The sequence below is a fragment of the Ochotona curzoniae genome, unplaced genomic scaffold (genome assembly GCF_017591425.1).
Source record: "Ochotona curzoniae isolate NIBS_2020 unplaced genomic scaffold, NIBS_Ocur_1.0 contig_2457, whole genome shotgun sequence".
Taxonomy (NCBI): domain Eukaryota; kingdom Metazoa; phylum Chordata; class Mammalia; order Lagomorpha; family Ochotonidae; genus Ochotona; species Ochotona curzoniae.
This window is the reverse complement of record NW_024465464.1, coordinates 333,762-353,491: the sequence shown is the minus strand read 5'-3', so window position 1 is coordinate 353,491 and position 19,730 is coordinate 333,762. Positions and strand designations below refer to the sequence as shown.

Here is a 19,730-nt window from a genome sequence, read left to right as displayed (position 1 = left end):
TCAAAGAGACTGCCTCCTCTTTCTGAGCTGACCACTGACTGCATCCGTAACATCTCAGGGAAGGACAGAGAATTGGTGGCAGCAAGGTCAGATCACAGTGACAGTCGGGTCGTGACTAGCTCCTACGGGCAGAGACGGGCAAGGAGCAGGGACTGACAAGGGGGACTTCTAAAATGACTAGGTGGTGGTGGTGGTGGGTGGACAGAGAAGGAGAGGGGAGCTCGAGGCACCCTTGTGAGATGCCAGAGCAGCTCATGGAGCTGGCAATGCTTGGATGCTTTCCTGATGATGACATCTGCTGGGAAACACACCAGGAGGATAGCCACCACCTGCATTCCCACGGGTTTGAGATCGGATGAGACCGGGCGCATTCAGACTAGTGTGACCACAGACTCGCACAGGTTAGAGACTGTGGTGTGGTGACACTGCTGGTGGCCACTCGAGGAAGGTGGTTCGTCGCACTCCAAGGAGTGGGACTGCTGAGGCGCAAGCAGGGCTCCCGCCAACGGGCAGCCACCTCCTCTGTGCCCCTTGCTCAACTTGAGCTTGACCCATGGACAACAGCAGGGGCACCATGTCTGAGGAGGTTGGGATTGAACTTGAGCCCTGTTCTGCAGAGAGAACACTCTGTGCCTGACTCGCTTGCTTGAATGAATCTGTGAGGGCTTGGGCATCAAGCTGGCACTTTGACACTTGGTTTGGCAAGGGAACTGGAAGAATGCACAAAAGCCCCCACTACGCAGGGTTCTTCAGTTGGCACTTGATGACCCTGGTCCCAGGGCTGGCGCTCTGGCCCTGCGGTGCCACCAAGCACCTGCTGTTGAGTCAGAAGTGTAAGAAGTCTACATTCCTCGGGGGGGTACCTCGAAAGAAACAGTCATCAAATACATCAAAAACAAACACGTGGGCAATGTCAACGCAGCACAGCGTATGCTGAAAGGGACGCAGCTCGAGGGATGAATCAGGTGATTAAGTCCGGGTTAAGATGGAGCGCAGAGTGCTAGAAGCTGCCACGCAAACTGATGAGCCACACGCCACGACAGCCAGGAATCGCCAAGGCCCTCAGCTCTTGACCTGTGTCAGCTGCCAGCTGGGAAGTCCTCACGCCTCCACCCTGTTCCCGGTCCTACAGACACTCGCTAACCAGAAGGCAGGATCAGCAGTTTCTGCTCACAGAGCTGATGGCTCAGGCTCTGCTGGACTGGACGACTCACGCAGTAGGCCACACACATGAAGGCACCTCTTACCTTATGCGTGTGGCTACTCTAGGACAATGGTTGGGTTGGTAAAAGCCAGGTGGTGAAGACCCAGGACTCCAATCCTGTCCATCCCAGGAGGGAGCCCAGGATGGCCTTTGTCCACCAGGGGGCGACAGTGCATGTTTTCAGTCATGTTTAATATGTGGAGCAGCGTTTGACAGTAAGGACTGGGGTGGGGATAGGGCTGCCCTGACCTTTAGGGGCCTGAAGCCAAGGATGTTAAGCATCAGGCCATGCAAGGAACTGCTCTGGTCCAAATGTTAAAAGCCTCCTGTGGAGAAAGATGTCTCCAGAAACAACCAGGGAGGACATGTAAGGTTTGTAAAACTATGGGCCTGAGAATTGAAGGGGATATCTGCCACTCAGCCTGGAGACCCAGCTGCCGTCAGCACTGGTCACTCCCAGTCCACCCTGCCACCCTCGGTGGGCAGTGTCCAGCAGCCCCCTGCTCTTGCCTGGGGTTCGGGTTGTATGTTTCCTTCTCTAACATTCTGGCAGGTTTGTGCAATGCTGTCTCGTTCCTTCACTTTCACACCCACACGCTGCTCCTTCAGCTTTCGCCTTTGAACCCCACCCTTGTCCATGACTAGAATAAGCGAGTCTCTGTCCTGTTTACACTACTGCTCTCCTCGATGGCAGTGGGGGGACCCGCGGTGCGCATCTGGTCCATGCAGGGATGAGCTGCCTGTGTGAGGAGGCATGCACGGCCCCCACCCGCCTCTGGCTCTGCCCTCGCATGCACCAGCGACAGGACCGAGATCCTAGTGTTAGGGCCCCAGCAGAGCTGCCTAGAGAAGGAAGTTGCAGTGAATGGAGAGAGAGCAAACATCACCAGACTACCTCCGGACACTGTCTCCAGCCAGGCCTGCACTGCTGCGCGGCGTATGGAGGGAAGGTCAGGCACTGAATTTAAAACAGACGATAAATACAGTTACACAGCAATCAGCATTCCCAGTGAGGACGGCTGAGTCAGCCCTGACGTCCAGAACAGAGCAGAGCTTCCGGGGACGTCGGCAGACAGAGGCCCATCTGGCACCAGCGAGGGGTGGCAGTCCTGCAGCCGGCCTGTGTGATGGGCCAACTACAGGAAGGGCCTTCCCCCTCCTGCGGGCCCTCGCTCCCGTCTGCGGGGGCTGCACAGGCCAGTCACGGCTTCAGGTGGAGACTGGGGGCTGGAGAGCACCGCTCTTAGATGCTGCTTCAGGAGGCAGTGGCCACCCCCGTCAAGGGAACTTGGTCCTTGTGTGTAAGCTGGGAGGTGTGGGGCAGCCAGTGCGGAGTGTGGCCTGTGAGGACAGGCCGAAGCTGACGACCCCCGGGACTCCCCGGGGAGAAGGACATGGCGACCACACCTCCTGCAATGCTCGGCTGCTTGTCCTCCTTCAACTGCTGTCTCTCACAAGAAGTTCAGGGTAGGATCTATTTTGCCCCACCTAGGGACGTAGTTCATCTTAGCTGACATCTTAGAGGCCTCCTTGGCAGAAAATCATGTTCCTTCCAGTATGTTCCCTGGACCCCCTATATCCACACACACACACACACACACGCTGGCAGGTCAAGCATCGGGAAGAGTGGCGCCGCCTAGACACATGGGAGAAAGACAGCAAATCCTCGGTCCCCACCAGGTCATGCTTATTTTTCTGCCGCGCATCAGGAGAGAAGCAGCCCACGGCCTCTTGAACTTTACACATCCTCAAATGGGAGTTGAGAGTTGTTGGCATGACAGACGTCAGGGTTCTGTTACCCCCTCCTGATTCAGCAGGTGGCTCTGGTCCTGACAGGCAGGGCTTGGGCAGCAATGATAGGGTAGCCGGGATGGAAAGTGCTTTGGGGTGGGCACACGCCGGAGCCCCTGCATGTGAGGAAGGGGTTACCTCTGGAAGTAGAGGAGTCAGAGGTTGGCACCCTTCTCTCTTCCTCCTCTTTCTCACGAATGTGCGTCCAGTGTACATCGGCCTGGATTGCCAAGGGGTCAGCTGGGATTCTCATCTGCTGCAGCCTCTGGTTCCCGACTAGCGTAGCAGGTGCACGAGACAAGGAAGGAAGGAAGGAAGGAAGGAGGAAGGAAGGATGGACGGAGGAGAAAACAGCCAAGGGAAGAAGGGGATGAAACACCACGGGAAAGGAAACAGAGAGAAAAGTTACAGTCTTCGCTAGGATTGGTTGGATCAGAAGGAAGCAAACAGTGAGAACACGCACACACATGCACACACACACGCACGCACGCACACGCACGCACACACACGCACGCACACACGCACACACACGCACGCACACACACGCATGCACACACGCACGCACACACACGCACACACACATGCACGCCTTTTGCAGTCTCTCGGTGTGATTTAGTCATTCAGGCATCCTCTGCAGCATTAACTTTGCGTACAGGCCACGCAGCCCTACTCCAAACGCCAAGGTGCAGGTTGCAAACGGCTTCCAAAGGGCCACTGCTCTGGTGTCACGAGGACTCAGCTGGCACCCCGAGCTGCCTGACATTTGCAGGCTCCGCTGTGCGCGACTCCTGCTGACCGCAAAGCGCTTACCTCCCTCCAGAGCCAAGCCAAGTGACAAGAGAAAGGTGGGAGGGGGCAGGCCACTGTGTCATCAAACAGCCAGCTGCCAAAGGGCAGGCATGGACTCGGGGGGCACTTCAGAGAGAAAGCAGCACCCTTCCGCCACAGGCCTCACGTGGCATGCTGGACCCGCGGCAGAAGGTGAGCACAGGGAGGCGCGACTGGCAAGGAAGCAGCACCGTCTCTGTCCACGCCCACAGCCTGGCGAGTCCATGGGAGGAGCAAGACCAAGTCCTGTCTGCTTTGTCTACTGCAAGCTTGCTCGCCAAACCCCACCCGGTGCTCTGAACACAAGAGCGGGGTCCTCAGGGAAGCGATGACTGCCCGGGAGCCCCCGGGATGACCGCTGCTGGCAGGGCCCCAGGATTGGCATGCCCCCTGGCAGGGGGTAGGGGGAGGACCAGTGCTCAGACTATGCCACATCACTGGGTTAGCAAGTCAGAGGGCGGGCACGCTAAGGGAGGCAGGAGGACCGTTCAGGAAGCAAGAGCAGGTACCACCTGATCTGAGGCCACGCCCAGGGAGCCTGAGCCAGGGAGCGCACATCACCTTTCCCTCATCAACCTTCTGGATCATCTAACCTTGACCTTGGGCATGATCAGGATAAACTCTTGACTTCTGGCAGTGGAAAAGGTGCCCAATGTGCAGGCTGCCACAATGCACTCCTCTCAGAGTGCCACCCCTCCTGGCTCCTTACTGGGGCTGTAGACCCCTGCATCAGGCTTTGGGGGGCTCCACGAGGCTGAGATACAGCGTCATCAAACAGCACGGACATGTCAGAATGGAGCAAGGCAGAGGGAACACGACAAGGGGAAGAGGATGACTCCCTTTCCGTAGGAATGTGTCGCTTCCCGTTAACACGTGTGGAGCCAGCATCACTTCCTCACTCTGGGCAATGCTCACAGCACTTGTGTGCAGACAGAGGTGCTGGGGCTGTGCAGGTGCTTTCCTCTGTGAAGAGAAGCTGGGCCTCCCTGGAGAAGGCTCCCCAGGGGCTGGGTGGGGGTCTCCCTGGAGAAGGCTCCCCGGGGGCTGGGTGGGGGTCTCCCTGGAGAAGGCTCCCCAGGGGCTGGGTGGGGGCCACAGGGAGAAGGCTCCCCAGGGGCTGGGTGGGGGTCTCCCTGGAGAAGGCTCCCTGGGGGCTGGGTGGGGTTCTCCTGGAGAAGGCTCCCCGGGGGCTGGGTGGGGGTCTCCCTGGAGAAGGCTCCCCAGAGGCTGGGTGGGGGCCACAGGGAGAAGGCTCCCCGGGGACGGGGTGGGGGCCACAGGGAGAAGGCTCCCCTGGGGGCTGGGTGGGGGTCTCCCTGGAGAAGGCTCCCGGGGGCTGGGTGGGGGTCTCCCTGGAGAAGGCTCCGGGGGGGCTGGGTGGGGGCCACAGTGGAGAAGGCTCCCTGGGGGCAGGGTGGGGGCCACAGGGAGAAGGCTCCCCAGGGGTGGGGTGGGGGCCTCCCTGGAGAAGGCTCCCCAGGGGCTGGGTGGGGGCCTCCCTGGAGAAGGCTCCCCAGGGGCTGGGTGGGGGTCTCCCTGGAGAAGGCTCCCCAGGGGCGGGGTGGGGGCCACAGTGGAGAAGGCTGCTTCTGCCCTTCCACTTGTCTCTCCTTTGCCTTCCGCGCTACTCTGCCTGAATCTGAAGGTTGGGTTCAGGGCCTGGGGTCGGGCGCCTGGCTAGCTACATGCAAAGCTCTACAAAGCACAGATCCTTTCACGCGGGACCTGCTCTTGCAGGCAACTTTCGGACGGCTGCCAGGGTGCCAGGGTGGAAGGTGGGCAAGGGGGCGCAGTGGGTACCTTTCTGTGTACCCGTGTCTTCTTCCTTTGAGAGGCGCTGGAGCCACTGGCCTTGCAGCAGTTCTCTGTCCCAGGGGCAATACTCCCCTTCTACAGCAGGGGGAGCCACACACCCACAGACAGCATCAAGAACCCCCGCAGGGGGACAGAGGGAGAGAAGAGAGAGCTGAGTTACCTTCAGAGAAAGGCAGTGGTGCCTCTCACTGCCAGCACCAACAGACACACACGGCTTAGGGGCTGGGCACTCGCAGGGCTTGGCACACACGGCCTACGGCTGGGCACTCCTGGGCACTCGCAGGGCTTGGCACACATGGCCTACGGGCTGGGCACTCGCAGGGCTTGGCTGCATTGCTTGGTATGTATTTCTCACATTAGAGCCTGTTCCCTACAGGATTGGTCTTGCTGTTAGACCCAAGTCCAGGAAATGAGGTTTTTCTGAGGGGAATCTGGAAGAAATTCCCTTGAAAAGGGAATAATCCCTGACCCTAAGCTGTGCTGGGACTGGAAACCCCGAAGCAGCGTTAGCCATGAGATGGAGAGAAAGAGGCAGCTCAGGCCAGTGTGGCCCTGAACGCAGCATCGAGGAGCGCGCTCAGGCCCCAGCTAGCGTTGGCCCCTTCTCGCACAGTGGCCAAGCTGACCGAGCAAGGAGCGGAAGCTGCCTGCGGATTCTGCCCCTCGCTCTGCCTCGGGGCAAGAGAGCAGGAGGACAGGGAGAAGGCCCTCATGGAGCCGGAGGCAACAACTTGACCCTGAGTTTCAGGCCTGCTGTCTCCAAATGGGGTTGGGCGAGCTCCCGGGGCCCAGCTCCGGAACCGAGCCATGTCTGGGCAGGTCTCCCAGGCCTGAGAAAACGGGCTCCAGGGAGATAGGGCAGCAGGTACAGGACAGCCAACACTGGTTGAAGCCCAGACAAGCGCCATCCAGAAGCTAAGCTGCTCTTCTGACCAAGGTCAGGAAAAACTGGAACTTAGAACTGCAAAGGCCCGGGGGCTGCTACAGTGGGCTGAGCTACGACCTGTATACTGAAGCTGGCAGCCTACATAGCAGCAGGAGATGGCCTGAATGCCTGGGTCCCTGCCATCCAGGTGGAAGACCGGAAGGGAGTCCAGGATCCTGGCTTCCGCCTGGCCCAGTCCAGCAACTATGGCCATTTGGGGAGTGAACTAGCAGGTGGAAGACCTGTCGATCCTTCTCTGCCATTTCAGGCTCCAGGCAGAGGGCACTGCCCTCCGTCATCCTGGCAGAAAGCAGGTCTCCTTCCTCATCCCTAGCGGACTTCAGGGTGGCCTGCAGTGGCTGGAAGTGGGAGGACAGCAAGCGTCACCACTCGAGGTCACACAGCGACAGAGAGAGGGACAGGGTGAAAAACTCCCGAGTCCACGCCAAGAGGCTATCTCAGAACAGAGCAGGTGGACTCAACACTGAAGCCACGATGCGCCTGCTATGGCCATGGGCCCCGAAACGATACCCTGCATGTCATCCCCGAAGTGACCTGTGGATGCGGAGGCTCCTGATGGCCATCAAACCCGAGACCAGGAATCAGGGAACACTCTAGAAAACTCCATTTCCCTTCTTTGTCAAAATCCAGCGCAAATGAGGATGAGATGCGATTTGTATGAAGTCCTTGGTCTGGCCCTTCTTTTCTCCTGGGTTCAAACAGTGTGTATCACGGACGCTGCCCCCGCTGCCAATGGGCGTTGCCCAGGGGCCTGGGAGGCAGGCAGGGCTGTGCCCATGTGGCTTGACACGGAACAGACCACTGCACGTGGGATGGGGTTAGGGTTAAGAGAAAAGATTTTGTTCTGACCTTCACTGGACTCTTCCTCTTCCTCGTCATACTCTTCCTCCTCCTCTTCCTCATATTCTTCTTCCTCGTCTTCCTCTTCCTCTTCATTGCCAGGCTCGAAGGTCTTGGAGGCCTCCAGCTCCTCTTCACTTTTTCCTTTCAGAAGAGCATGGATTCTCACCGCCTCCTTCCAGGGGACACCACCCAAGTCGGAGGGGGGCAGCCCGGGCTCTTCCTCCTCCTCCTCCTCCTCTTCCTCCATCTCAGACTCGGAACTGCTGTAAGGAAAGCAGGGCACACTACAGTGAGCAGAAAGTTACACGCTACAGTCGGTGGCCACTGCTGAGCAGGAAGGGAGCAAAGGGAGGAAGGGGCCGGTACCCTTTCCTGGCTGGGCAGAAGGAGGCACACGCGCTGGAGTGAGGACCCACCTGCACCCGTATGAGGCAAGAGCAAGGCTGGCACACACCAAGATCAACGGGCTTCAAGCACACACACGGGGCAACGGATTCGTGATATGAACTCATGACTGTGCACTGGGCTCAGAGTTGCTTTCACCTGATCTGCTTTATGGGCTGTAAAAGCTCCTACTTGACTTGGGCGGGTCACAAACATGGCAGGGTGTGAGGATGGCAGGGAGAAGCTCTAAGAAGGGCAGGCAGCAAATTCAAGTTCAAGGCGCCTCTTCAGACATCATAGTACGTCAGTGGGGGCAGTCAGGCTCTGAATTTGCGCTCTCATCGGGCATGCTGGTGTCACAGAAGCTGCTTAACTCACTGTGCCACACTGCCAGCCCCTACGTAGGAATCTTCTAGAAGATACACATATGATCAAGCATATGGAAGATAAACCAAAACAACGACAACTACCCCCACCTCACCCAATGTCACTAGACTGCAGGGAACTTCCAAATCAAAACTGCAGTGAGATATTTCCCAACTACACTCAGCATGGCCATCACCAATGAAGCCAAAGCTACCATACACTGCCAAAGATCCAGAGGAAAGGGGACCCTGCATGCTGCTGGTGGTAGGAATGCAAGTGAGTGTAGTCTGCGTGGAGAACAGGAATGAGGTTCCTACGGCACTGCAGCAGATCCAGCTACCCCACTTCTGGATACAGATCCAAAGGAAATGAACTTGTCCTATCCAGGGAAATCCGCTCTCCCACGCTTGCTGTAATACTCTTCACAGCAACCAGATCTGGAATCAACCAAGGTGCCCACTGGCAGATAAGAGAAAATGTAGTGTTTATATAACAGAATATTGATTCATCCATAAAAAAGGGATAGAATCCTGGAACCGGGGGCGAAATGGATGAAACCGAAGGGCACTGTGTTAAGCAGAAAGGAACCAGCTCGCCGCGCTCCTCCCATGTTTCAACTGACAGCAGTCGATCTCAAAGACTAGAGGATGGGCGCGGCTGACACTGCGGCTAGATGGCTGTCGTGGTGACGGTGCATCGTACGGGTACCAGGTCAAGTCCCAGCCTTGCTTCCTGCTATGCCCCTGGGAAAGCAGCTAAAGACGGTCCTTGTCCTTGGGTCTCTGCACCCAAGGGAGGCCCAGAGGAAAGCTCCTGGCTCCCAGCTTGAGCCTGGCTCGGTCCTTGCTGCTGCAGCCATTTGGGAGTGAACCAGTGGCTGGGAGGTATGTCTTTCTCTCTCTGTAACTCTGCCTTTCAAATGAATAAACACATCTTAATACAAAAAAAAAAAAAAATGGAGTTGAGAAGAGAAGGGTGAGAGGAGGTGGAAGAAACGGGGAACGTGCAGCAAAGCGCAGTGAGACGGGAGGAGTAAAGGCCGAGTTCCCCAGCACACACTGAGTCCTGCTACGACTTGCACGGATTCCAAAGACTGCCAATAGCATCCCCAAGTATCCGTGTGTGTGATCGCTGCCAATCAGAGAATTACAAAGCATCTGCACCATGGACAACTTGGCATCTGGGTTCTGAATATTTTTACATTTTTTTTACTGATATCACATCTGTCCTAGCATGACTTTTTTTGTTAGTACAGAATGTAACCCAGTTTCCCATTTGCCAGCGCACATATAGGAACTAAGGATCAAGATGCTGCTATGCTTGTCTTAAACCATCAGCAGGCACAGGGGAGGCCACCTTGTCCCTCCTCCAGGCCTGGGTGCGCCCGTGGCCTGTTCAAGGAGGCCCTAGGCGTCACAGCAGCTGCCTGGCACGGCAGCCTCGTGCAGGAGGGCTGGTGTGTAACGCGGCCTTGTCCTCCCATGCCAGGTCATGAGGATGCGTGCGTCGCTGCTGAGGCCAGTGAATGCACATCTGGGACAGGGACAGGGCATCTCCTCCCTGTGCTCCGTCCCCCGGGCTGGTTTTCCGGCTGCTCAAGGAGCAAGAGGGCAGGGAGAGCAACACACGCCTTGCCTGTCCTCAGAGGTCCCGGGCTAAGCCTGTTCCCGAGGCCTCGGGACTCGCTCTGGAGAGCTGAGGCAGATGGACGCCCTCTGGAGAGCCGAGGCAGATGGACGCCCTCTGGCAGGGGTTGTCTACTGCTCCACCCGAGGCCCTATCGCATGGGAGTCCATGACGCTGCCTGATGGCCCCCAGCACCTGAATCTCTTGGGGGTGACCACCAGGATGCTAGGGGAGGAGGCTGCACCCAGACAGACCCCTTGGGGTCCAGCCTGGAACCTTTTCTTTCTTTTTTCTACCTTCCTTCCTTCCTTTCTCTCTCTCTCTCTCAAAAGATTTATTTATTATTAGAAAGGCAGATATACAGAGAGGAGGAGGAGAGATGGAGAGGAAGATCTTCCGTCCGATGGTTCACTCCCCAAGTGGCTGCAACGGCTGGAGCTGAGTCAACCCGAAGCCAGAAGCCAGGAGCTTCTACTGGGTCTCCCACGCGGGTGCAGGGTCCCAAGGCTTTGGATCGTCCTTGACTACTTTCCCAGGCCACAAGCAGGGAGCTGGATGGGAAGTGGAACTGCCAGGATTAGAACTGGCACCCATATGGGATCCCAGCATGTGCAAGGCAAAGACTTTAGCTGCTAGGCTGTCACGCCGGGCCCCAGCCTGGAAACTTTTCAAGTAGAAGGATGCCTACAGCAGGAAAAAAAATAAAACAAAACAAAAAATAAAACAGTGTAGACAATCCATTTGGTTTTCTAGCTCTGGGCGGAAAGACGAGCCTCCCAGGAGAGTGAGGGCAAGAACACATGGTCATCAAGATCCTCTTTGTCCAAACAGGTGTTCATTCTCACACTGGGAACGATGCACTGCCCTGTGTGGTACCGCAGTGCTCCTGAGAGCAGGTGTCGGGCTGCTGTGCCCCCAGCACCGCCAAGACAGGCTCACAAACCATGAAAGCCAGGCCGGTTGCCCTGGCGAAGCCTCCATCACGAGGTGCCGCTCCCTGCAGCTGGAACAAGATCCAGCAGAGACCCCTTCCTGCTGTTAGCCATACTCAACCCGGCATCTTAAAGCATCTCCTTGACTTTTCCTTCCTGTGTCTTTTGATCGAGGCACCGACAGGGCCAGGGCCCGGCAGAGGGAACAGACAGGACGCATGTAGACTAGATTACAATAAGATGGATCTGCTCTGCTTCAGTCCCAGCAAAGGCAGCGAGAGGACAGCACCCAGCAGCAGTGCCAGGGAGGGCTGCCAGCCCTGCCACGATGCGTGGAACGTGCGGACTGGCTCACCTGGCTACAGAACACTCCGGGGTGAAGCTACCAGTGCCTTCAGGGGAGCCTCAGGACCTCAGCCCACGTACGCAAGAAGGCAGGATTCCTAGCTGTGCCCACAGCATGCCCGCTGTGCCCTCTCATGGTTTTCCAATTACACGAGGGTTCTCTACCCCCTGACAACTGTTCAGGATGAAGGTCACGGTTGACCTCCTGGCTGCCTGGACCAGACCTCAGCAAGTGGAGAGCATGGGGCTTCAAACAAGTAGTTTCTGCTGCAAACGGGGCAGAGTACCTTGGGGGAGTACATTCAAGAAGACAGACTGTGCTCTTCTGTCCTGCCCAGCCACGCCCTGGGTCCCCTGCACAAACCGTGTGAATGTGCCAGTGCTAAGCAGGTGGCTGGAAGGCAGATGCTGTTCAGCACTCCTTGCCTAACCAAATGCAACCCAGGCTGGGAGCAGCACCCTGCTCAGTAAGCCTCGCTCGCACTGCTGACTGCTGGAATGGCGGGCAGAGAGGACGCAGCAGAGACAAGACTAGCCTCGAAGGAGTGGCTTTCTCCTACGGTGCTATTTTCACCGGAGGTAAGGTTCCAGACCTGGGCAGCAGCATCAGCAGTCAGGTACCGGGGCTGCACCCAACCCTTGCGTTTCCCAGGCCAAGTTCTTCAGCACAGGCAGTCGGGGGAGAAATGATGGTGAAATCCCAAGGTGAGTTCTGTGTGACCTGGCCAACTGGTCTCGCCACAGAGAACGGACGCTCAGTTTCCAGGTCTCCAGACGACAGCCCCACCTCCTTGAGAGTCTGTGATAAGGCTGGGCTTTAAAGGCCTTGTCTAACTGACGCCAGGAACCCCGTGGTAAGACTCACCTGGGTGGGCATCACAGACAGACACCCCGCCTTCACCCCAACAATTCCTTCTGCAGGGCAGGGCCCAGGAATCACTATTTTTCGCATGCTTGCCAGGCAGTATTTGTCACCGGGAGAATCTGGAAAAGCGCAGTCTCTGGACCACAGCATCACCAGGGCACCTGTTTCAACGTGGATGATTGCAGGCTTTGCCCCAGAGCTCAGCTAACGCCTCGGTGCCATGACAATCAGGGCGGAGGTGGAGAGTCTGCTTCCGATGGCCCAGAATGTGGCCAGTGTGAGCCAAGACCGATTTTCTGGCACTTGACCCACCTGCTCCAGGAAAGCAGTGTGAGAATTCCTGGGTCTGCCACAATGCTGGTTGCACCAAAGCCTTGTTCTAAAACAGGCATGTGGCCTCCTGTGGCAGACACCTGCGAACTCCCTAGAGTTCCCTGCTCATGTGCCTGGGAGAGCAGTGCAAACATGGTTTGAGTGCGTAGGGCCCTGACACCCCCAGGGGAAACCTAAAAGAAACTCCAGGCTCAGACTGTCACAGCCATCTGGGGAGAGCGGATGAAGATCTTTTTATATCTCATCTTTCTCTGTCACTCTGCCTTTTTTTAAAAAATTAATTAATTTATTTTTTAAATTGCAAAGTCAGATTTACACAGAGAAGGAAATAGAAAGATCTTTTCCCTGATGATACACTCCCCAAGTGGCTGCAATAGTCAGAGCTGAGCCGATCCAAAGCCAGGAGCCAAGGTCTTCCTCCGGGTTTTTGGGCCATCCTTGACTGTTTTGCCAGGACACAAGTAGGGAGCTGGATGGGAAGTGGGGCAGCAGCGACACGAAGCAGCATCCATATAGATGTTGGCCCATGCAAGGCGAGGACTTTAGCCACTAAGCTACTGCACCAGGTCTGGTCACTCCACCTTTCCGATAAATAAACCAAATCATTAAAGAGAAAAAAAAAAAAAGCTACACTGTTTTTCATCTTGCAGTCTAACAACCCATCAAAGAACCAAGAGTTGAAAATGGTACACAGCCATGTGTGTTTGGTGCTACAGAGAAGAAGAAAAAAATATATGGGGTACAGTTCTTGCATCTTCCAGCTTCCCAGTGCACCTGCCTCCCTGGGACTCTGCTTCTGAGAGGCCATTTGTCACTCCGCAGAGCATCGCATGGTGCTTTTAGATTCAAATTTAAGTGAGACGGGGAAGTTTCCTGCACTGCAAAGATGACAGGTGCCCATCCCATGCTGCTGCTGACCCTTCTCTAAATGCTCTAATTCTACCCTTCTGGGAATGCCCGGGCTAGCCACCTGCTGCCCCTTGCCTTTCACACTTGATCAATTCTGGCGAGGCAAAGCTGTGATGGTCCTTGAAGCGGTACTGAGCCCTACTCACCCCAAGTCAAGCCATCCCTCTGCCAGCGGTTCCTAACAAGCTGGGACCCCACCCCCCGCCACCAGCGGCCCCTCCCTGCAGTGCACCAGGGTGGGTGCAGCCTTCATGGGTGCTCTGACCAGACCTGTTGAGATATGTGACAACGATGGGACTGCAGGTAGCAGGGGGGAGCTGCGCCCCGGGGTCAGCCTGAGAAGTGCTTGTTTCCTGTAGGGCACATCCAATGCCAAGGCTGAGGGGGTGGAACGCAGCCGGAAGTAGTAGTGGCCAGCAAACACACTCAGGGAAACATTCTTGGGCCTTAAAACAATGAGAAACCACTTTCTGTTTTCTTTATTCCCCTGTGTTCCTTTCATCACCGCAGACTGAGGAGTCTGGTCCAGGATTCTGATGTTCTCAAGCATCAGCCTGAAGCTGCCCTGTTGGGGCTGCTCCCCCCGCACCCTGCACGGGTTTCCCCTGCACTTCCGGCTGCTGTGCGTGGACCCTGGAGGTTCTGGCACACAAGCCAGCTGTGACACTGGGTTGTTGGGAGTGGGTGGGGGGAGGGTTGGGAGTATGTTTCCCCCTCCCCCATTGGTTAATCAGAACGGAACACTGGGGTTGGCCTGTCTGCCCCTCTATTTACAGGAGAGCAAAAGCAGCCCACAGAGGCACAGTGGCCTCCCCAGGACTGCAGGGTACACTGGGGGTAAACTGCCTCCCACTGGGCTGCGGTGCTCCCCCGTGGGGACTGCTCCCCAGCGGCCACTGCTTAACTTTACTGTCCACCCCACGCCTCAGTCTCATCCCACCAATGGCTTTGTAAACAGCTTGATGGCGAAATCTGTGGCTTAGTGTTTTTCTGTTAACCTTCTTAATGACTTACAGCACGCTAGGGACATGGTAGATGTTCAGCAAATACCGAGTCTGTGAATTAAGTCCAATGGGTGCGATCCCTCCCGGCTAAAAAGACAAAGATGCGAGGCCCTTAGCCTCTTGGCTTACACCTAGGAAAGCTGACTGAATCTTGGCTCGAGTTTTAGTCCCCATCAGTGTTCCTACCTCTAAGAGAATGAATACGCACTGCTGCCCATTCGGCAGAGTTCTTGCATGCAGGATAGGACAAGGGCACGGTGGGCAGGATGCCTACCGGCCCATGGCTGAGTAACGTACAGGTGCTTACACACGCAAAGCACTGTGGCATATACTGCAACCAGCTTGCTTACCCCTCTCGTGGGTTCTGGGAGAAAGGTACTCATCTCATTCCCAAACAGAGGCACACAGAATGTATTTAACGGGTTGTGAGCAGAAGAGCCAAGAATCAAGCTGAGACAGTTTGGTTTGGATCCCAAGCTATAACAAATTGCTGTTCCCCTCCGCCCCCCAGGTAAGCTTGTTTCCTGGGCAGACTTACCTGCTGGCCACATCTTCCTCAGTGCCCTTGTCCAGCACGCTGCTCAGATTGTGCTCGGCCTGCGTCTCCTCGGGCACCTCCTCCAGCTCCTCCGCCTGCCTCACGGACAGGCGGTAGTTCTCCAGCTCAATGCGCTCAGGGGTGCCCCTCAGCCGCTTGGCAATGCTCGGCTCCTCCAGGCCGTTCACGCTTGACCCTGCAAGATGAACAGAGGGGCCGAGGTCTGAGGCTGAATGACGGCCACAGGATGACAGGAGAGGTGCTGCTCCTAGAATCCACCCGTAAGCTCGGCTGAGTTCCTGGGGGAATCGGGCGACAGGAGGAGCAAGCGCAGAGCACCCCGAGGTGACCACCCTCCTCTCTGGGAAATAACCAAGGGGCGATGGAAACTCAAAAAACGCTGCGATTTGTGGAGGTCAGGAAAGGATGCTGTTGGGAGAGGACAGAAGTTCACTGAGCAGCAGGAAGAAGCCTGCCTGGCCATGGCTACTTCTCCAGCTAAGCGGTGTTCACTTGCTTTGTCACTGGAACCCCAACCGGGTCAAGGGAAGAGAGAACCCGACTGGGAATGTGATGGAGACTCTGACTTAGCTCTCAAGCGGTTCTTCTCTTCAGAGCCTGGCATCTCTTAGGCAGACCTGGGGTTCGGTCTGAGATCGTCTGGCTCCTGTTCTGCAGAGCTCCTCGCCTTGTGGACTTACTGTATCCACAGTTGGATGCACAGCTAATACTGTGCGCTGAAGAGGGACACCCTATGGGTGAGGCTACACCCTTCTGGGAAAGCAGAGGACCGAGCCTAACTGCAAGGGTTGGGGGCGCGGTCTCACCCATCTTTCCAATGTGAGGGCACACGTTCCCCACAGTAACTTCCTCCCTTTGCCTCCAAGTGATGCCCGGCTCCCAGCTCCCGCACCCAGTGCTCTGAGAACCCAGCCACAACCCCGAGTCAGTGCACTGCATTATAACATGGTGGCCTTCTTTCCTGCCTTCTTCCCTTTCTGTTTGTTCATTTGAAAGGGGTCAGGGGTGGGGGAAGAGAGAGCAAGAGAGACAGAGAGAGAGATCTTTTATGCACTGCTTCATTCTCCGAATAGCCACAACAGCTGGGGTTGGGCCAGGCTAAAGTCAGGAGCCAGGGACCCATGTGGGTGGGTGGCAGGAACCCAATAGCTGGGCCATGTTCTGCTGGTTCTCCTAGGCCAACAGCAGGATGCTGGCTGGAAGTGGAGTAGCCAGGATTCAAACTTGTGCCCATATGGGATGCCAGCACTGAGGCGGTGCAAATGTACCCACTACACCACAATTCTGGTTCCAAGAGGGTGATCTTTCTTAAAATTCTACCATTCCTGCTCTGGTATCACAGATGTTTTCTAATTATCCTACTTTTGAGTACCACTATGGATGCAAGCATTTTTGAAAACCTTAAAACACTGTATTTCAATTTCAATATAGTGTTTTATTACTTTTAGTATTTTATTTCTACCAAAAAAAAAAAAAATACTCAGCGGGCCTGGCACAATAGTCTAGCAGCTCAAGTCCTCATCTTGCATGTGCCAGGATCTCATATGGGCCCTGCTTCCCATCCAGCTTCCTGCTGGTAACCTGGGAAAGCAGTCAAGGATGGCCCAAAGCCTTGGGACCCTGCACCCACATGGGAGACCTGGAAGAGCTCCTGGCTCCTGGTTTTGGATCAGCTCAGCTCTGGCCATTGCAGCCACTTGGGGAGTGAACCAGCAGACGGAAGGTCTTTGTCTCTCAAGACCACGATGGAGTTCTAGGTTCCTGGCTTTGGGCTGGTCCAGCCGGCTGTTGCAGCTATTTAAACAGAAAGCAGCAGATGCAAGATTTTAATCTCTAAATGCTGTCTCTCCCTTGGCCACTCTGCCTTCCAAATAAACAAAATCCCACAAAAAGATTTGGGGATCAAGCGCTCAACACAAGGCCCTTTGGGGGACACCCAAACTCTCATTGAACCAAAGGTTCTCTTTCGATCTGCAGCAGTTCTGACTGCCCTTCTTACTGTCATTCCGGATGCTCCTTCCTGTCTCGAGCTTGGCCAGAGGAGACAAGCATTTCTTTTTCAGTCTTTCCACTGTACTACCTGCTAGATTCCACCAGTGACTGGCTGAATGAGCCCAGAAAAGCTGTGCAACTACTCAGAGTGTATTTCCTGGTCTTTAAAGGAGAGATCAAGGTCATTGTCTAGGGACTTCTGAGTGCCAAGTGAAATTACATGCATACGCTCACGGAAGGGCATGGGTACCTCGGCCTTCCTCCTTTCCTTGGGCTTAGCGTATCAGCAGTGTGCAGCAAATACGGGTGAAACACATACTGATGGTTAGTCGTATTTTCATCACCAAGTTTGTGCGTGTTCCTGCACAGGGATGTCACGGATTTGACAAAGAAAGATGGGTGAGAGAGCAGTGTAGGCCAAGACCCCACACACGAGTTCTGCTGCGTTTTGACTTCAGGAGAGCAGACTTGAAGTGACAAAGAGGAAGAACCTATACTGACCAGGGCAGGTCACTGATTTCTGTGACATTCTAAGCTCTGAGAGAGAACGTTGGGCTTTGGTACACAGCATGATACCAAGCTACACTGGGGTACCAGGTGGTCCGCCAGGGAAAGGCTGATTGAAGTTCTGAAGTGGAAACAAATGTGATGTGATTTTTGTGGCCTAACAGGCCACATACATAATGTTCTGGTGTCCAGCACTTCCATGAGATTCAATGCTTTCAGCCTCTTAGACATGGCACAAAAGAAGCTTTTCAGGATTAGTGCCACGTTCATGCAACCCAGGTAGAGGTGTAATGATGCGGTCTGAACATAAAACCTCGGATTTTCCTGGGCCTTGTGCCCATGCCCATTTGCCCCTCGAGGTGTCATTTACGACATCTCTGCTCTAATCTTCAGCAGTGAGCTCTGAGCTCAGCGATGGAAGTTATGGTGGTGCTAAGGTAGGGCATTTGGAAGATCAGAATTGATGTGGATTCCAGGAAAAAGGAGTTGGGGCACAGCTGGTAAAGTTCAAGTTGACATTCCCCCCACCGCCCAGCCAGGCTCTAACAGGTGCTCATTTTTGACATCTCTCATCTTGTGTTCTCTTGCTCCTTACCAAAGCCCACTGACTCAAAGAGGATAAAGCTAAGGAGTCCCTGATGAAACCACAATTTGATTCTTCTGATCGCATTTTGACAACTGCCCTTAAATAGAAAGCAGATCATAAAGGGACATATGGGCCCAGCACAATGGCTCGGTGGCTAAATAATTGTATTACATGCACTGGAATCTCATAAAGGTGCAAGTTCATGTCCTGGCTGTTCCACTTCTCATCCAGCTTCCTGCTTGTGGCCTGGGAAAGTCGTTGAGGATGGCCCAAAGCCTTGGGACGCTGCACCTGCGTGGGAGACCCGGAAGAAGTTCCTGGCTTTGGACTGGCTTAGTTCTGGCTGTTGGGGCCATTTGGGGAGTGAATCAGTGAACAGTGGATCTTTCTGTCTTTCTCTCTGTAAATCTGCCTTTCGAAGATTCCAAGATAAGTGACTAGTTTTGTTTTAAAGACACATACAACAATTACCTAAGCATAAGCTTTCCAGAACTCTACCGATATGGAATAAAAGCCAAAATTTCTTTTCTTTTCTCATTTAGCTGAAAGGTAGGGAGGAAGAAAGAAAGAGGGAGAAGGAGAGAGAGAAACCTTCTGGCTTTCTCCCCTCCCCCCCAATACCCACAGCATCTGGGCTGGGCCAGGTCAAAGGTCAAAGTCAAAAGTCTGGAACTTAATCCAGATTTCCCATGTGGATACAAGGACCCAAGTACTTGAGCCATCACCTGTAGGCTTCCAAGGCATACATAAGCTGGAAGCCGGGATTGGAAGCAGAGCCAGAATTTGAATGTAGGCACTCTGATACAAAATGTGGACGTTCCAATGGTATGTTAACTGTTGGGCCCCAAAACCTGAACTTCTAAGAGTTAACATGTTAAGATAACTGAAGATTATGCTGGAGTACCTGAGCTTAATTCCAGGTTTCGGCACCTGGCTGCGGCTTCCCGCCTCAGAGGCAGTCGTAATGGCTCCAGTATCTGGATTCTTGTCATCCCCATGGGAGATGCGGATTCAACTCTTGACCTCTGGATTTGGCCTGACCCAATCCTAACTATCGTGGGCATTTAAGGCACAGACCACTGGAGTGTGCTCTGTGTCTCTACAAACCAACTAAAACCAGTACTTCTTTCAGCTCGAAAAGGAAGAAGAAGAAAACAAAACAAAAACAGAGAAAGAATGATCACTTTCGGGAAAACAAATCAGTCACACTCATTGATTCAAACTCAAGTAATTCTAACGTAGAGTGAAGAAGCGCATTCAGGTAGAACATCGCTCTAGAAGTGGGGTCTGCTTTTAGTTGGGAACACATAGTGTTAGCGAGAAATTCTGCTAGGACCTCAGGAAGTACCGCAGATCAAAACCAGCTACTCTTCTAAAGCTGCAGAGAGTCCTGGGGGGAGCACTGTGGCGGGTGGAGGCAGGCAGTGCCATGGGCGTGCATCCGAAGGCCAAGGGCCCACCCAAGGGATGAGCAGTAAGCCAGCTTAGGAGAAGGTTCTGTGGAGCTAATACTATCATCCTCTCACTGAGGTCACCAAAGTTCAGGGACATTAAGAAAGCACCAAAGAGCAAGAGTCGAGATCTGAATCCAAGGACGAAAGCAATCATTCTGGAGACATGGGATATGAAGTGAGGATACATTTTCTTAGGGTCCCCTTCTGTGTTCCACACTGGGAGTTTTTAATACCATCATCACCTCCCCACTGGAATCTATAAGGTTAGGGGCACAGAGCTGCACCAGTGCCTTGGAGTAGAGAACAGGACACCTGTAAGAACAGATGCTTGTCCTCCACGTGGCATTATTTCTCTTGGGGCTCTCCCTGCCAGCTCTGCAGTCTCATGGGCCACCAAGCAGCAGCAGTTGGCAGTCGAAGCCCAGAGCCTGGGCCCTTGGG

General features: G+C 54.8%; 1 protein-coding gene across 1 annotated transcript in view; it reads right to left on the bottom strand.

The window, feature by feature from the left end:
- The window catches only part of MICAL3 (microtubule associated monooxygenase, calponin and LIM domain containing 3), a 169,077-nt gene that overhangs the window by 29,030 nt on the left and 120,317 nt on the right, over positions 1–19,730 (bottom strand). Inside the window, exons 21-23 of the mRNA XM_040974555.1 lie at positions 14,730–14,925; positions 7,434–7,690; positions 3,134–3,271 (exon numbers count right to left, since the gene is read on the bottom strand). Of these exons, the coding sequence (XP_040830489.1) occupies positions 3,134–3,271; positions 7,434–7,690; positions 14,730–14,925 (591 nt within the window). The remainder of the gene's footprint in view (positions 1–3,133; positions 3,272–7,433; positions 7,691–14,729; positions 14,926–19,730) is intronic.